The following is a 17,797-nucleotide window of genomic DNA, read 5'->3' as shown; positions in this document are numbered from 1 at the left end:
ATGGCGAACAAACGCACACAGGAACAACAAGCTCCTGTTGGGAACAATTACTCCCGGAGGAGCCAAAACTACCTGCGCCCAGGCAGCGTCATTCCAACAGACTCGTTCCAAGGAGAAAAAGCAGCTTTAAATAACAGGCGTAGTGTTCGAAAAACAGTTTGAAGGTATGCTTCGGGAAGGTGAAGCCACAGGCTATTCTCCGAAATGTGCAATCGAGTGTGAGTCAGGTGGATCCGCCCGAAATCGGTACAGTACAGCAGAAAACCAATTACCACGTTCTGTCAGGGAAACTGACTCGCCCGGCTTCAAGAGAAACATTAAACTCGGCAGGGTCCCTTCCCAAATGTTTATGGTTATTTCATTCATCGTGGGCGATTAATTAATTGGTAAGAATTTACTTTAAAAAGTAAACATGTTTTGATCGGGATCAACCAATATTGTGCAATAACTCTGCCGATTGCGGGCAGTACCCTGGGATGGAGTATAACTTGTTTGCACTTGGATTTTTTGGGGATGATCAGACCAACAAAGAATTATTGATTCTTTCATAAAGGGAGCGGGCGGGTGGAAGTGCTGAGTACTGTTTTTTTTTTAAACAGTTCTCCAGGGTGGGGAATAACTTGTTTGCACTCAGGTTTTCTGGGTCGGCGAGTAAGTTGTGACATGATTCACTCATTCTGCCTTTTCCTGACAGTACGTTCGGATACGACCCAAGTGCGGAGAGAGAGAGAGAGAGACTGAAGCGAGTTGATAGTTCACGGACTTGAATGCAAACAGGATTTCAAGGGAAAAGAAAACAATAAACGCTAGGCCAAACGTGGTCTTTAATTAAGACTCTCAAACGGACAACTAGATACCAACACCGCGGCTGAAAGGTATATCGAAATATACAACGGAATACAGTTAGTCTTCAGCGTCAGTCGACTCGATAGCCCACTTCCCCAGGTAAGGCCGAATGCAAGCAGGCAGCGTAACGTTGCTGGGCTTTTCGCAAGTCTCCACAAGCGCTACAACAAAAAAGAAGGGAGTTAAATACCGCCATAATGAAATAATAACTAGCTGACACTTGCATATTCAGGAGCGCTATCGCCGAATCTGTTGCGCTGTTGACTCCGCAGCTATGACACTTACACTGGGTTTCTACATGTTGGGTTCCCGATCGTTGGGTTTCCTAATGCCATCCCCAGCGCCTCTTTACCTACCTGAGCAGGTGTGAACCAGACGTGGTCAGGAGTCAGTGGGGACGTGGCTTACTGAATGGTCTCCATGGTCTTCAAAGGGGCTTTGAGCACGGTTGTGAATCTTTTCTTTTGTCTGATTGTCTATTCCAATGACATAGCCCAGAATGGAGTCTTTTTTCAGTCAGTCCTGACGAAGGGTCTCAGCCCAAAACGTCGACTGTACCTCTTCCTATAGATGCTGCCTGGCCTGCTGCGTTCACCAGCATTTTTTGTGTGTGTAGCCTAGAATGGAGAGTCTGCAATGTGGCCAAGAAAATGACTGAGGACATTGGCCCCAGGGTGGATATTCACGTTGTCTCCATGTCTGTCTGTTGAATTAGCACATTTTGCAGAGGCCACTTTGGCGATAATACCTCCAGTCATTCAAGATCTCAGTAGTTGTCAGTAGTCCAGATCTCAGAAGCTTATATAGGGTTGGCCATAAGCTCTGTGCATGTCTGAGGTCCTTAACTAAAATAAACTTTTCTTCAATCAACTAAACTGTCATGGTGGGGGGGGCGCTGGGAGTGGACCCAAATGCAAGACACAGACACTGAAGTACTAGGAAGAGGACTAGGTGTGTCAAGAAAGCAAGGGAAGTGGGGAAGAAATGATACTGGACAAGACACAGGCCCTGGACGAGGCTAGGATACAGGGCCTGGGCTAGGACTAGACTAGGAAAGCAGGACCTGGACGAGGAACTAGGAACTTGGAACCCGGACAAGGACACTGAGCCAGGGACTGGACAGGGGCCCGGAACCTGGGTCTTGACTTGGGCTCGGACCCCGGATCTAGGTGAGGACAAGACGTGGCTACAGGATGAGGAGTGGCAACAGGACTGGACGTGAGACTCCTGGACAGGACGAGGGAACCCCAGTACCGGGCTGGGTGAGGTACTCCTAGGCTGGGTGACACACATGGACAGGACAAGAACACAAAGCCTTGACTTGGTCGAGGGAGACAGGAACGCAGAGCCTCGGCCTTGAGGGGGACAGGAACTCAGAGCCTCAGTTTGGAGAGGACAGAAACACAGAGGCTTGGTCGAGGGGGACAGGAACTTGGAACACAGAGCCGGGACCCCTCCTTGAAAGCAGGATGTAGGGCCGGGACTCATACACAGAACACTGAGAGACAGATCTCCACTCAAGGTAGTGGCCAATGGCTGGACCTACCCAGCGGAGGCAAGGGCACAAAGAGACAGTTCACAACACAAGGTAGCGGCAAACAGCTGGACCTATCTAGCGAAGGCGTGGACATAGAGACAGTTCTCAACTCAAAAGTAGCGTCAAACGGCCGGACCTACCTAGTGAAGGCATTGACACAGAGACAGTTCTCAACTCAAGGTAGCAGCAAATGGCTGGACCTACCTAGTGAAGGCGAGGACACAAAGAGACAATTCCAAACAATGAAAGACAGTTCCTTATCTAGACACAGCAAGGCCCCGATCTTGCCCTGGCAGTTGAACCTGACAGCATTGCAGGCGAGGCTTCAGAAGGAAAGGAAAGGGAAGGGGAGGGAACAGTCTGGCAACTGAAGCTGAACCCAGGAGTTGTTTATGTAGCCAGCCCAAAATTAGAATCATGTGCCTCAGTTGAGGCACACAACAGGACAAGGGAAAACCAGAAAACCTGGAACAAGGATCGACAGACCGGACCGTGAACCGGAATGCAGACTTTACGGATCGGACCATGACAGTATCCGCCCCTTTTCTATGGGAGCCTCCTGGCGACAGAACAGGCTCTCCAGGACAAAGGACAACACGGGTGGGTGGGTGGGGGGGGCATTCAACAGGAGGGAACCCAGGATTGCAAGAGTAAAATGACAGTGTCAGTGTCACTAGGTCCATATTTGACTGGACTGTTCTGTCATAGAGGGGGGGGGGCGCTGGGAGCGGACCCGAATACAAGACACGGACACTGAAGTACTAGGAACAGGACTAAGTGTGTCAAGAAAGCAAGGGAAGTGGGGAAGAAATGATGCTGGACAAGACACAGGCCCTGGACAAGACCAGGATACAGGGCCTAGGCTAGGACAAGACTAGGAAAGCGAGACCTGGACGAGGAACAAGGAACTTGGAACCTGAACAAGGACTCCGAGCCGAAGACTGGACAGGGACCCAGAACCGAGTCTTGACTCGGGCTCGGACCCCGTATCTAGGTTAGGACAAGACGTAGCTACAGGACGAGGAGTGGCAACAGGACTGGACATGAGACTCCTGAACAGGATTAGGGAACCCCAGCACTGGGCTAGGCGAAGTACTCGTGGGCTGGGTGAGGCACATGGACAGGACAAGAACACGAAGCTTTGACTTGGTCGAGGGAGACAGGAACGCAGAGCCTTGGTCGAGGGGGACAGGAATACAGAGCCTTGGTCATGAGAGAACAGGAACATGGAACACAGAGCCAGGACCCGTTGTTGGGAACAGGACTTGGGGCCAGGGCTCAACACAGAGTCATCACCCTTCCTAGGGAGCAGGATGTAGGGCCGGGACTCATACACAGAAAACTGAGAGATAGATCTCCACTCAAGGTAGCGGCAAATGGCCGGACCTACCCAGCGAAGGCGTGGACACAGAGACAGTTCTCAACTCAAGGTAGCGGCAAACGGCTGGACCTACCTAGCGAAGGTGTGGATACAGAGACAGTTCCCAACTCAAGGCAACGGCAAACAGCTGGACCTACCTAGCGAAGGTGTGGATACAGAGACAGTTCCCAACTCAAGGCAACGGCAAACAGCCCGATCTACCTAGCGAAGGTGAGGACACAAAGAGCCAGTTCCAAACAATGGAAGACAGTTTCTTATCTAGACACAGCAAGGCCCTGATCTCACCCTGGCAGTTGAACCTGACGGCATTACAGGCAAGGACACAGGCGAAGGTAGCAGGCGAGGTTTCAGGCAAAGGTAGCAGGTGAGGCTTCAGGTGAAGTTAGCAGGCAAGGCTTCAGAAGGAAGGGGAAGGGGAAGGAACAGTCCAGCAACTGAAGCTGAACCCAGGAACTGTTTATGTAGCCAGCCCAAAATGAGAATCGTGTGGCTCAATTAAGGCACACAACAGGACAAGGGAAAACCAGAAAACCTGGAATAAGGATCAATGGACCAGACTGTGAACTGGAATGTGAACTTCACGGACCGGACCATGACATAAACACTGTGGTGGCACTTGAAAGTTGTGAATACCATTGCCGATCTCTCCCTTGGCTAAGATCTGATTCACATATTTTTCAGTATCTTGGTGAGAATCTTTACAGGTGGACCCCAGTGTGATGTAGTGGAAGCAGAGTGGTGGAGAATCCTTGTCCTGTAGATGTTGAGCGTAATGTCTTGTATTGTTTCAATGAACAAGTCCAAGATGACTAAGTATATGTGAATGTTACTGTAGACCACATATGCAGCTCTACCTCTGAGATTTGGGTGACTATGGTTGTAGAGTGAACTGTAAACTGAGCTGTTTCCATTAGTCTTGAAATTTAGCTCCAGCCATACAGGAAGGTTTGTGTAAGTGAATTTCAACATTGCTGCATGAAAGTTTGAGAAATGTAATTGGGCAACAGAGCAGCCTTATTCAACAGGGGACTTCACTAAGATTTACTCCACTGTTAATCTGTTAGCAAGTTTCATGTTTGAAATACTATCAAGTAAATATAAAATGGAAATGACTTTCAGTGAGCAGCTGTGAGAAAACTGTTCCAAAGTCATTCTAGAGTTATGGAGCCAACAACTTCAGTGAGATCTAGAAAGGGCACGTGCCATAGCTGAAGCTGCTCCCTGTATTTTTCATGGAGTTGTCACATGATTAAGATCACATTCACTGTGCCTCCAGATAGACAGAATCCACGTTGTGAGTTGCGGAAGCAGTTCTTTAGCAAGTTAAGAGGAACCCTGTGTAATGTCGAGTCAGGTTTGCAGGTCTGGCAAGTGAGACAGAAGATGCATGGACTGTGAATGAGTATATTAAATCCTTTATTCACAAACAGTAAAAATTCAACCAAACATTTATGTTCCCCAAGTTATAGACACTAGAAAGCTGAATATTCAAGAAACAAACTTAGTTAAAAATGTGCACAGAGCATACCTTCCAAATGGTCATGTGCAGCACTTGCCTTCAACAAAGGGAGGTAGGTAGAACCTCCTACATGTGCTCTCTACATACCCAGGATATTTGAAAATGGACACCAGGTAGCTAACCCATAGCAGCTGTAGTTTCTAAACTAACCAATCACGACAGAAGCAAATTTTGATAATCAGAATAAGCCACACCACCCAGAGGGCACGCTGGTGATGACTTTCCTGTGGCAGACAGCAGGGAAACCTTATGTGGTTGCACAGTCAAACTTGTCTACTTTCTTTTTAAAGATTTTATGATTAGTTTTCTTTGTTACTTGTACATTGAAACACACAGAGAACTGCATCATTTTTGTCAATGACCAACAGTCTTAAGTGTGTGTTGGGGCAGCTCGCAAGTGTTGCAATGTTTCTAGCGCCAACAAAACACACTCGCAACTTATTCACCCTAACCCATACGCCTTTGAAACGTGGAATGATACCTGAGCACCCAGAGGAAACCCACATGGTCATGGGAAAAGCATACAAACTCCTTACAGACAGCAGTGGAATTGAACCCCAGTCACTTGAGCTGTAATAGCTTTACGCTAACCACTAGCTACCCTGTCACTCCTAACTTTCTTGAATTTGGTCACAGATAAGGCAACTCTACCATGCCTGGAATTTGCTGCCTTCCCAGATGTGATTAAAATTCTGGATTTATCACTCCCACTCTTCACCACACAGTTGATGAGGTCTTTGAGGTCAGCACAACATTGTGGGCTGAAGGGCCTGTTATGTGCTGTAAATTTCTATGTTCTATGTTTGATATGATCCTTTCAGCAAATTTAGCTGCTTCTCTGACACTGATAACCTCGCCCACTGTTGGTTCTCATTGGGTCCCTGACTATCTGGGCCACTGATGGCTTTTACAGCACTGAAGATCCTGCATATGTAATGGTTGTGAGTTGCTCTTCCATCCATCATGTCTTTAGGTTAAGCGTTTTCTGCTGGACCTTACCCTTCAGGTACCAGTAGAAATTTTTCCTTTACCCTAAGGAACATGGAGCTTCCAATTCAGTTACACCTAAAGTTTGTGATTAACTAGTTCCTCCATCTTCTAGTCATCTTATCAAGCCATTTCTGGATATTTTTTGGTCGTTAATACCTTACCAGATGCTTCACAGTAAGTAGTGCCGATGGAGAAGAACTACCTCTTTCAGGTCCCTGAGAGCTCTGGCATTGATCCTTGTGTTGACACTGCCATTCTAGGGCCAGGATGATGATGGAAATAGAGTCGATGAGGTAGTAATCAGTCACCACCTTAGCAGAGTACTGCAAACAACTTTGCAGTTTCCCACTCGGATGGCGATATAATTTATCAGGAGTGAGTCCTTGAACTGTGGTTTAACCTATGTGCCTGTCAGGACATTGGTTATGGCAAGGCTTGCTGGAAGTACCCTGGAGTTTGTCAAGTGTCAACATCAGCTGCTATAAATGTTTGGCAGCGTGGGATCCCTCTGGATAAGTGATTCAGGATCTGATTCAGAATCAGATGTATTTTCACTAACTTAGTTGTGAAATTTGTTGCTTTCTGGCAGAAATAGAGTGATGTATCGATGATAGATGAATGGATGGTGAGATAGTGTTCTCGGACCATTCAGAAATCTGATGGCAGAGGATAAGCTCTTCCTAAAAAATTGATTGTGGGTCTTCAGGCTCCTGTACCTCATACCTGATGGTAGTTCATAAGAAGAGGGCCTGTCCCAGACGGTGAGGATCCATAATGATAGATGCTACCTTCTTGAGGCACATTCTCTCGACGATGTCCTCAGTGTGGGGGTGCGGGGGGGGGAGGCTTGTGCCAATGATGGACCTAGCTGAGTTTACAATCCTCTGAAGCTTCTTTTGATCCTGTGCACTGGAGCCTCCATAGGAAGCCAAAGATTCATTGAAGATGATTTATGTGTTTCCTCAAAACATAACACGTACCTTGAGCTACTTTCTTTTATAATCCATAACCATCTGTAGGCTGAGGCAGTGAAAAACTTTCCTGTTCATAAGAAGATCTGTGCTCTGAAGAGAAGCAATTCTAGTGAAGCTATTGGTTGTCTAAACCCATGGGAAGCCACCTATGAGGCAAAGTGCTACATCCAAGGTGTTGTTTGTCTCACAAAGATGAAATTACTGCTTGCAAATACACTGCCCGGGTGGTAAGCAGCTCCTTAGAAGACAAGGCCGAGATCTGTTGCAGATGCTCGGAAAGATCCTGTAGTGAAAAATTTGACCTTCATGGAGAGAGCAGTCTAGGCATGAGAACATGGCCATAGATCTTCCTGCAACATGTAATGTACCTCAAAGCTCAACTTGAAATTCTCAACCTGAACCTGAAAAAGTTTGCTCATAGATGTATTTGGGTAGAATGTGTCATAGGGTCTTCTCCATTGCTTATGCCTTTGCCTCCAGTTACTGATCCACTTGTCAGTAATGAATTATTGTCAGTGATATCATAGCTGAAATAAATATTGCATGAGTATTGCAGTAGCTAAATTTGTATGTAAAAATACACTGACATTTTGCGCATTCTTTGGTGGCTGACATATTATATTAGAGCTGTCAGTCAGATCTCCCCATTCAACAGAATGTCACTTCTGCTGGCAGAACCAGGATAACATGTTCCAAGTTCTGTCGAGGCAATGCAGTTAGAAAGGAGCAGAAGGCTGCGATTCTCTGGTAAGGGTGAAAGTGGGTAGCTAGCAGTTAAGAATGTTATATGATGTATGTCTGATGCCAAGAAAATGTCAATGCTGCCAATATGGAGGTACCCAGCCCAGTTTCATGTCCGGCACAATGTGGCCCAGACATGATTCCAGCACAATGAATAATAGCTAAGATCTAAACTGAACCACACACTATCCAAAGAACAGGCAACGTGTAATCCAATTTTCAGATTACATTGTACTGTGATCCAGAAATGCACTACAAGGAACAGCTGGAGATCAGGGAGAGAGGCAAGGGGAGAGTGTATTGTCCTGCCCCCATTAGCAGCACTTACTGCTGAATAAAGTGGTAACTACTGCTGTGGAGATTCTGAAAAGAGGGGCCCAGAACAATGGTATTTTAGGGTAATGCAATAGGTGGAAATACATGCATAATTCGCAATCATTGGGTTGGAGTTAAGAGGCTGGTCTGACGTGATAACATGAAGATTTTACTGCACCTTACGTTCTATGTTTGGTTGACAATAAGAGTGAATTGTTACGGTTTCCCTTAAACGTAAAACACCTCCACCGTTTCACTTGCGAAAACTTACATTGATGACCCCGATGCTCTAGGACGATTCCAGTGTTAATCAGCGTGTCGGCCAGTGCAGTCACTTTGAGACCGCTGGAGTTTTGGGAGCAAAATGCCGTCACTTGGCTTGTACAAAGCAAGGCCCAATTCATGCTGCAAGAAATCTCCACGGATAACACTGGATATTATTACATAGTAGTGTCACTGAGTGGTTCCATGGCCATAAGAGTGGTGAGTCTGATTGAACACCAGCCAGAAATCGAAAAATATCGCATGCTGAAAACTCACCTCTCACAGTCTTTTGGACTCTCAGAGTCTGAACACACCACAAAGTTGCTCTGAGGGTTTTCCCTGATGGATGAGTGGTGGCATGATCATCTCCTATGAGTCCTACTGGGGCTCAGAATGGCCCCAAAAGAGGACCAGCTGTAGTCCAGGGCTGAGTGAGTATATGGACAGCCATTACGAGTGCCTTGTGATTTTATTCCTGACATCACAACAGCCTGGTTGTCCTCTCAACAGTATTCCATCCTCCTCAGTAAACTCATCCTTCTGTGTGTATTTCTACCTCCCATCATGGCACTAGGCACTGTTGGGTTCATATTGACCTACACTCTGCCTTGTTCATTTTCATCCGCCATGATGCGCATCCCCTTAGGCCCCCTTATAATGGCCTGTTCCGCATTTTGGAACAGAGAGAAAAGACTTTTATCATAGATAGGAGGGGTCATCCTGAATGGATTTCGGTAGATTGCCTTAAACCGGCCCACAAAAAGTTGGAAGACTCCACTACCATTCCCCTAGCATCATGACATGACCTGAGCATGAGGACAAGCCAGAGGCACCTGCTGTTACTCCATCTATGGAACACAGGACATAGGACCCAAGCCAGGCAGCTCATCTGAGCTCCAGACAGGGTAATGTAACGGCTGGAAACATATGCATGTATGTAATGGTGATTACATATGATGATGTAATGGTGTGAAGTTTTTTCTGCGCTTTACGTTCTGTGTTTGACAATAAAAGTGAGTAGTTATGGTTGCTCTTGACGTTAAGACAGCTCTCCCATTTTATTTGTGAAAACCTACAGTATATTTTCCAGTGCAAACTAAATTGTGGGTGTAAGTAGTACTTCTCACCCATTTTCTTCAGGAATCCCCTGGCCTTCCATCATATCTGAGTGCAGATCAGTGGGACTAGGTAAGAGAAAGCATTCGGTATGGTCTACAAGGGCCGAGATGGCCTGTTTCTGTGCTGTAATTGTTATATGGTTATATCTATTGGAACTTCTAAAAGTTAATCACAGTGTCATCTACATTGAAGGGACTAACAATCACAAATTCTCTGAAGTTGTACTTCCTTTCTCTTAGCAAAGCCATTCAAACTAAAAAATTATAATGCTTTCCCAGTTTGGGGAAGAGCTGCTACTAACACCAAAGGCACTGCATTTTTTAAGCGGGAGTATGGATCAATAAGAATGTTGTTATGAATAGATAGGAATTAAACAGAAAATGTTGTTATGCCTAACTATGAGAAGGTTATTTTATATCGTGCTTACTTAAGTTGGAGTTGGACTGTGTTGCAGCAATTAAACATTTAGACTAGAGGTTCCCAACTTGGGTTTCTCAGACCCCTTGCTTATTGGTATTGATCTATGGTATAAAAAAGGGTTGGGAACCCCTGTTTTAGTGTCAGTGTCAGTGTCAGTGTCTGTCTCTGTCTGTCTGTCTGTCTCTCTCTCTCTCTCTCTCTCTCTCTCTGGCACTCTTTATGGGAACTCTGCAATATGAATGGGCTTTTATGGTAAATTATATGGAGGTTTTAATAGTAGGTTTTCACATTTCCCCATCAAGTCACTCTGTCCACTTGTATGTAAATTCACCTGTTCAAAATAATTGAATAAATTATGTCTCTGCTCCATTGTTAAGGACATAAGAAATGGGAACAGTTGCATCCACATAATCTTTCAAGCATATTCTATCATTCAAAAGATCTTGGCTAGTTCTTTGACCTCAACTCCACTTTCCCATCAATCCCCACATTAATTTTAATCAAATTGACTATTTTTTACATCCTTCACATATGTGAGGAGTAAAAATCTTTACGTTACGTCTCCAGCTGAGTGTGCAAAATGCAATTGATAGTAATTTGTGATAAATAGTATGTAGAATAGGATATACAACAGGACAGTCAATATAGGTTAGAAATACTATTGTGTCAGCATGAATTAATCAGTCTGGTGAAAGAAGCTGTCCCAGAGCCTGTTGGTCTTGACTTTAACACTACAGTACCATCTCCCAGATGGCAGCAGCTGGAACCGTTTGTGGTTGGGGTGACTCAGTTCCCTAATGATCCTCCGGGCCCTTTTTATGCACCTGTCTCTGTAAATGCCCTGAATAGTGAGAAGTTCACGTGTACAGAAGAGCTGGGCTGTCCGCACCACTCTCTGTAGAGTCCTGTGATTGAGGGAAGTACAGTTCCTATACCAGGCAGCGATGCAGCCAGTCAGGATGCTCTCAATTGTGCCCCTGTAGAAAGTCCTTAGGATTTGGGGATCCATACCAAACTTCTTCAACCAGCTGAGGTGGAAGAGGCACTGTTGTGCTTTTTTCACCACACAGCCAGTGTGTACAGACCACGTGAGGTCCTCAGTGATGTGCATGCCAAGGAACTTAAAGCTGTTCACCCTCTGAACCTAGATCCATTGATGTCAATAGGGGTTAGACTGTCTCCATTCCTCCTGTAGTCCACAACCAGCTCCTTTGTTTTTGCGACATTGAGGAAGAGGTTGTTTTCTTGACACCGCTGTGTCAGGGTGATGACCTTCTCTGTAGGCTGCCTTGTTATTATTTGAGATAAGGCCAATCAATGTACTGTCATCAGCAAATTTAATTAGCAGATTGGAGTTGTGGGTGGCAACATAGTCATGGATATACAGAGAGTAAAGGAGGGGGCTTAGGACACAGCCCTGAGGGGCTCCTGTATTGAGAGTCAGAGAGGCAGGGATGAAGGAGCCTACTCTCACCACCTGTTGGCGATCTGACAGGAAGTCCAGGATCCAGCTGCACAAGGCAGGGTGCAGGCCAAGGTCTCTGAGCTTCTTGTCAAGCCTAGAGGGAAGTATGGTGTTGAATGCTTAACCGTAGTCCAAAAACAGCATTCTCACATAAGCATCCTTCTTCTCTAGAGGTATGTAGAGCTGTGACTATTGCGTCATCTATTAATCGGTTGTATTGGTAGGTGAATTGTAGGGGGTCCAGTGTGGGTGGGAGCATGCTGCAGATGTAGTCTTTGACCAGCCTCTCAAAGCATTTGCTTTTCATTGAGGTGAGTGCGACAGGACGCCAGTCGTTCAGACATGTTACCTTGGTCTTTTTAGGTACAAGAACAATGGTGGATGTTTTGAAGCAGGGGGGCACTCTGCACTGGGAGAGGGAGAGATTAAAAATGTCTGTAAACACACCTGCCAGCTGTGCCGCGCACATCCTGAGTACCCGCCCTGGGATGCCGTCTGGTCCCACAGAGTGTCCACTCATTGGAAACACCTGCGGACTTCAGCCTCAGAGATGACCGAGGTGCAGGTCGCTTCAGCGCTCAGCGTTGGTGACATCTTGTATATCACCATCCCTCTGAGGCAGAGAATTCCAAAGTCGTACAAAAGAGACCACTAATCCTGACTTCTTACTCTGCAGCTCCACACCCAGTTCTGATGAAGGCTCTCAATCCAAAACGTCAACTGTCCATTTCCCTCCATCGATGCTGCCCCACCCACCGAGTTCCTTCAGTTCCTTTGTGTGTTGCTCCAGATCTCTAACGTCTGCAGGCTCTTGTGACTTCATTACTAAGTGGCTCAGTATTACCTTGAATGGGGAACAGACATCTCAACTTCTAATTTAACAGGGCCTCTCAAAATGTTATGTTCCAATAAGATTATTTCTTCTTCCTCCATAAAGACATAGGAGCAGAATTAGGCCATGCAGCCTATTGAGTCTGCTCTGCCTTCTATCGTCCGATTTAATATCCCTCTCAACTCCATCCTCCCCATAACCTTTGACACCCTTACAAACAAGAACTTATCAAGCTCCGCTTTAAATATATCGGATTTGGCCTCCACAGCCATCTGTGGAAATGAATTTCACAGATTAACTACCCTCTGGCTAAAAAATTCCTCTTCATCTCCGTCCTAAAGGGATGTCCTTCTTTTCTGAGGCTGTGCCCTCCGATCCTAGACTCTCCCCACTATAAAAAACATCCTCTCTATGTCCACTCAATCTGGGCCTTTCAATATTCAATCATTTTTAATGAGATCCCCCCTCTCCATAATTCTTCTAAACTCCAGTGAGTACAGGCCCAAGGTCATCAAATGGTCCTCATACGTTAACCCTTTCATTCCCAGGATCATACTTGGGAATCTCCTCTGGAGACTCCCCAATGCTAGCACATCCTTTGTTAGATAAGGGGTCCAAAACTGCTCACAATACTTCAAGTGCGGTCTGACCATTGCCTTATAAATCCTCGGCATTCCATCCTTGCTTTTATATTCCAGTCTTCTCGAAATGAATGATAATATTGCATTAACACCCTAGATGTTACAGGCCTGACTACACAATCTCTCTACATCACATGAAACAGACTAAATAACTTTCAGTGCAATGTTTCTAAGTGTTGGGTAAAATCGCAAACCACAAGCTGCACACACACACGTCTGGATGTTGTTTCATTTAAGCTCTGTACAGTTTAAGCAGAATTTCCTTGGCAAGCCCTTGGAAAATAGATAAGCAAATCACTTGACTTTTTAAACACAAAAGATTCTGCAGATGTTGGAAATCCAGAGGAACACACGCAAAATGCTGGAGGAACTCAACAGATTGATCAGCATCTTTGGTGGGGAATAAACAGTCGAGGTTTTGAACTGAGGCCCTTCATCAGGACTGAAAAGATGGGGTAAGATGGTGGGTGGAGGGGAAGTGGACCAGCTGACAGATGATAGGTAAAGCCATGTTAGGAGGAAATGTAAGTGCGTGGGTGAAAGGGTGAAACAGGTAAGGACTGGAGGAGGAGGAATCATATTTTTGACTTGCAGATTAAATCAATATTTAATAGTTATTCAGCATTTAAAACATTGTTTTCCTTAATAAGACAATAATCTCATATCCCAAATTATACTCCATCTACCACCTTCGGACTGTCCATGCTATAATACTGTGGCCAATTGTCATTCTCTTTATCACTTACTTTCCCACCCAGATTAGATATGTCAGCAAACTAACTTTTGAGATTTGGTTTCCCTACCCAAACACGTATCCTGGGCATTGTCACTGAGCAGAACCCCAAATGAATCTGCCACAAAATATTCTGGCAGTAAAAGCATGCCATAGATTAACTAACTCAAGGTAAGTGATTTGCTACTTGGCATCTCAAAGCTGACAAAATATACCACAGTAATCTCTACAATCTACTCTGACAGCACCTCCTATAAATCAATTACCACCAAAATGGGAACAGCACACTTCTTGGAGTTTCACTACCAAGTTCCCTTTTGTGTGTAACCCTCAGGTTCGGCCATCGGTGTTAGTCTAGGGAAGACAGTCTCTGGCCCCACCAAACCTGTGAAATCTGAGGTGCAAAACCTCCTGTTTGGATGGATGCTGCGTGATGTGTTACCCTGTTACAAATCAGTACCGCAAAATAATAGACAGTATACCATATGCAATTAAATGATTTAGCGTTATAATTCTTAATTTGACTAAAGGATTAGTAAAGTAAAATAAAAAGAAAAGGGCCCATTTTAATGAAACAGTCCAATGCGCACGTTGGAGCTCACAGTTTCCCTACCGTTGGTCCTCCATCGATTTCTCCTGGCTTTGTCGACTCCTGGCCCCATTCCAACTCCACTCCTTTCTGGTGTCCACAACCTCTCCTTTCTGGCATCTTCTCTCTTCATCTTCCGCTGAACAAAAGACCCCAATCACCTCGGTCACAGGCACACAACAAGAAAAAGACACTCCCTTCATTTGACGGTGCATATTCCAAAGCCACTATTATCTCTAGCCATAATCCAAACACTGCTGCTACAGAAAAATCATTACATTAGCAGTGAACCCTTTCCCAGGGTGTTACATGTGTAAATATACTGTTGTTGCATTAATGACATCTTTATAATTAAATTTGTTCCTTTGGTAGAACTTCTTGAAGATGGCTGTTGGTGGAAAATGGAAGTGTTGAAACTTGGAAGCAGGATTTTCTTTACATACATCATGGTGAAGATGACTCTGTTGGTGGCAATTGTTGCATTAACTTATCTTTCCGCACCTGCTACTTGTGTAACATCAAAGAAGGTAGAAACATTTTTAGTGAATTGTTCGGGGATTAGATATCCACTTTCTCCTTGTACCCTGGGCTCTGACACAGTGAAGTTGGATCTCTCCCACAACAACATCAAAACAATTCAACAGCAGAACTTCCAAAATCTTACCAAGCTGAAAGTTTTGTTTCTTCAGTTCAATTGGATCACAAAAATAGAACCTGGATCATTTGCAAAAAATTCAGAACTACAGTATCTCGATCTTTCAAATAATCTTCTGCATGATATTTCAGTCTTGCCATTTACCAATCTCCAATCAATAAGACACTTGGATATTACCAACAACAGGTTTGAAACAGCTCACTTTGGAGCAGAGATTAGCAGGTTGCAGAAGCTACACACTTTACGTTTTGGAAATTCTAGGCTATATTCTCTGAATTCGAGTTCCTTATTTGCCCTTCATGCAATCCAAATTAAGGAGATCTATTTGATCACTGGAGAGCTGCAGACATATGAACCTGGAACACTCAGTATGATACAAAGCATGGAGAAACTTTCTTTAGATTTACAGTTTGGGCAGCAACCACAATTATTGATTAATATTTTCAAGGATATTCCAGTAACGACAACCACATTAGAAATCCTAAATACCGATTTTGCCAAATATGGTAATGATGTAGATCTGTTCTCCCCTTTAAGCACATCAAATGTTTCCACATTAATTGTAAAGAATATTTCCATCACTGATTCTTTGGCTATTTATTTCTTTAATGGTGTCCTAAGCTCAAAAATAAGAGATTTATATTTGCACACTATTACAATGAATGGCATTGGCAAATGGAACATACGGACTGTACCAGTAGAGAAGGTTAATTTGCGTAGAATTTCTATAACTGATGTTTCTAATCCAAATTTCTATAAATTTTACTCACTTTCTTATTTAATTAATATATTTTCACAACTTCGGGAGCTAACAATAACTGAGGGGAGTTTGTTCTATGTTCCATGTGCAGTAACAGAAATTTTGACTTTTTTAACATATTTGGACGTATCTTCCAACTTACTTCAAGTATCCACCTTAATTCCTGAAACATGTTCAACTCCTTTACCCAGTCTTAAAACCCTCATTCTAAACAGGAACAAATTTACAAATCTACAACAACTCAGCAGGATGACAACCAGGTTAAGGAGCTTGTCCAATATAAGTGTTACTCATAATGATGTATTCCTGCCCAATGGAGTGACTTGCGCATGGCTTCAAACAGTGAAACGTATAGATTTATCACACAATAGGTTGGAAGAAAATGTATTTGAATGTTTGCCAGAATCACTGGAATCTTTAGACTTGAGTTATAACTCCATCGCCACTGTGCCAAACCTCAAGACACTGAAAGATCTCCAGGAAATATTTTTGACAGGAAATGTCATTGCATCTTTACCTGAAATCACAGGTCATTCACTGAAAACCGTGCATATTGACTACAATAAAATAACCAATATAAATGTAGGCTTATTACAGTCCTGGAATCTAACAGAGGTGAAATTGAGCAATAACCCTTTTGAATGTTTCTGTTCAATTCAGTCTTTCTCCAATTATGTTCAACAAACAAATACCAAGGTTCTTAACTGGCCTGATCAGTATCAATGTTATGTTCCACTGAAATTCAGAAATGGGGTTATCAAATATCTGAAATTTTCTCCCATTGAATGCAACATCCCCTTATTTATTGGGCTCCTCATGACATGTGTAGCACTTATAGTGGCTGTATGTGTTATTTTGTGTATGAAATATAAAGTCACCTGGTATATACGTACACTTTGGCTTTGGCTCAAGGCTAAAAGAAATCTAGATGTCAGCCAGATTCAAAACAATTATGAGTTCAATGCTTTTATTTCATACAGTGAACATGATGCCTTATGGGTGAAGAACAAATTGCTGGTACAGCTAGAGGACAATGATCCACCATATCGTATCTGCATCCACGAAAGAGATTTCAAACCCGGAAAGCCAATCATTACTAATATCATTGACTGCATATCAAAAAGCTACAAAACCATCTTTATCCTGTCAAAACACTTTGTGCAAAGTGAATGGTGCCACTATGAATTTTTCTTTGCCCACCAACAGGTATTTGATGATAGGAAGGATAGTCTTATCCTGCTCCTGTTGGAACCAATTCCAAAGAATTCTATTCCAGATCGATTCTGTAAACTGAGGAAGCTGATGAATTGCAACACCTACCTGGAGTGGCCCCAGAATGAGTTTCAACAGGGGTTCTTCTGGAGAAGATTGAAGGCTGTCCTAAACTTGGATTTCCATTCAAATTGTTCTAGAAGAGAGCATAATAAGGCGGGCCAATTAGATCCATAAATATCACAAAGATATACAGTATAGTCATGCAGTTGTGCAGCACAGAAAGTGGTGGAAACTCATTTGCTCTGACTCCATCTTTCAACACTTACCCCATACCCTTCTATGCCGAAGTGGTTCAAATGCTCATTATTGAAGATTAATCCAGAGTTATGAAATTATGTGTAAAGCAGGTATAAATTAAAATGCAAACTAGTCTTCAAGTTCACAGTTTAACTTCCACTCAAACAACAGGAATTCTGCAGATGCTGGAAATTCAAGCAACACACATCAAAGTTGCTGGTGAACGCAGCAGGCCAGGCAGCATCTCTAGGAAGAGGTGCAGTCGACGTTTCAAGCCGAGACCCTTCGTCAGGACTAACTGAAGGAAGAGTGAGTAAGGGATTTGAAAGTTGGAGGGGGAGGGGGAGATCCAAAATGATAGGAGAAGACAGGAGGGGGAGGGATGGAGCCAAGAGCAGGACAGGTGATTGGCAAAAGGGGATACGAGAGGATCATGGGACAGGAGGTCTGGGAAGAAAGACAAGGGGGGGACCCAGAGGATGGGCAAGAGGTATATTCAGAGGG

At 44.2% G+C, this 17,797-nt stretch overlaps 1 protein-coding gene across 1 annotated transcript; it reads left to right on the top strand.

Annotated features, from left to right (window-relative positions):
* On the top strand, nucleotides 1-17,510 carry LOC140205999 (toll-like receptor 2 type-2). Its single transcript, XM_072273995.1, is given in 4 exon segments — nucleotides 1-292; nucleotides 294-367; nucleotides 7,358-7,368; nucleotides 14,739-17,510. Coding segments are annotated over 4 exon segments (2,703 nt in total). The 5' UTR covers nucleotides 1-166; the 3' UTR covers nucleotides 17,231-17,510.
* Nucleotides 17,511-17,797: the final 287 nt, after the last annotated feature.

This window comes from Mobula birostris, chromosome 12 (assembly GCF_030028105.1).
Source record: "Mobula birostris isolate sMobBir1 chromosome 12, sMobBir1.hap1, whole genome shotgun sequence".
NCBI lineage: Eukaryota > Metazoa > Chordata > Chondrichthyes > Myliobatiformes > Myliobatidae > Mobula > Mobula birostris.
The sequence above is the reverse complement of the archived record's forward strand: the minus strand, read 5'-3'. Positions and strand labels throughout refer to the sequence as shown.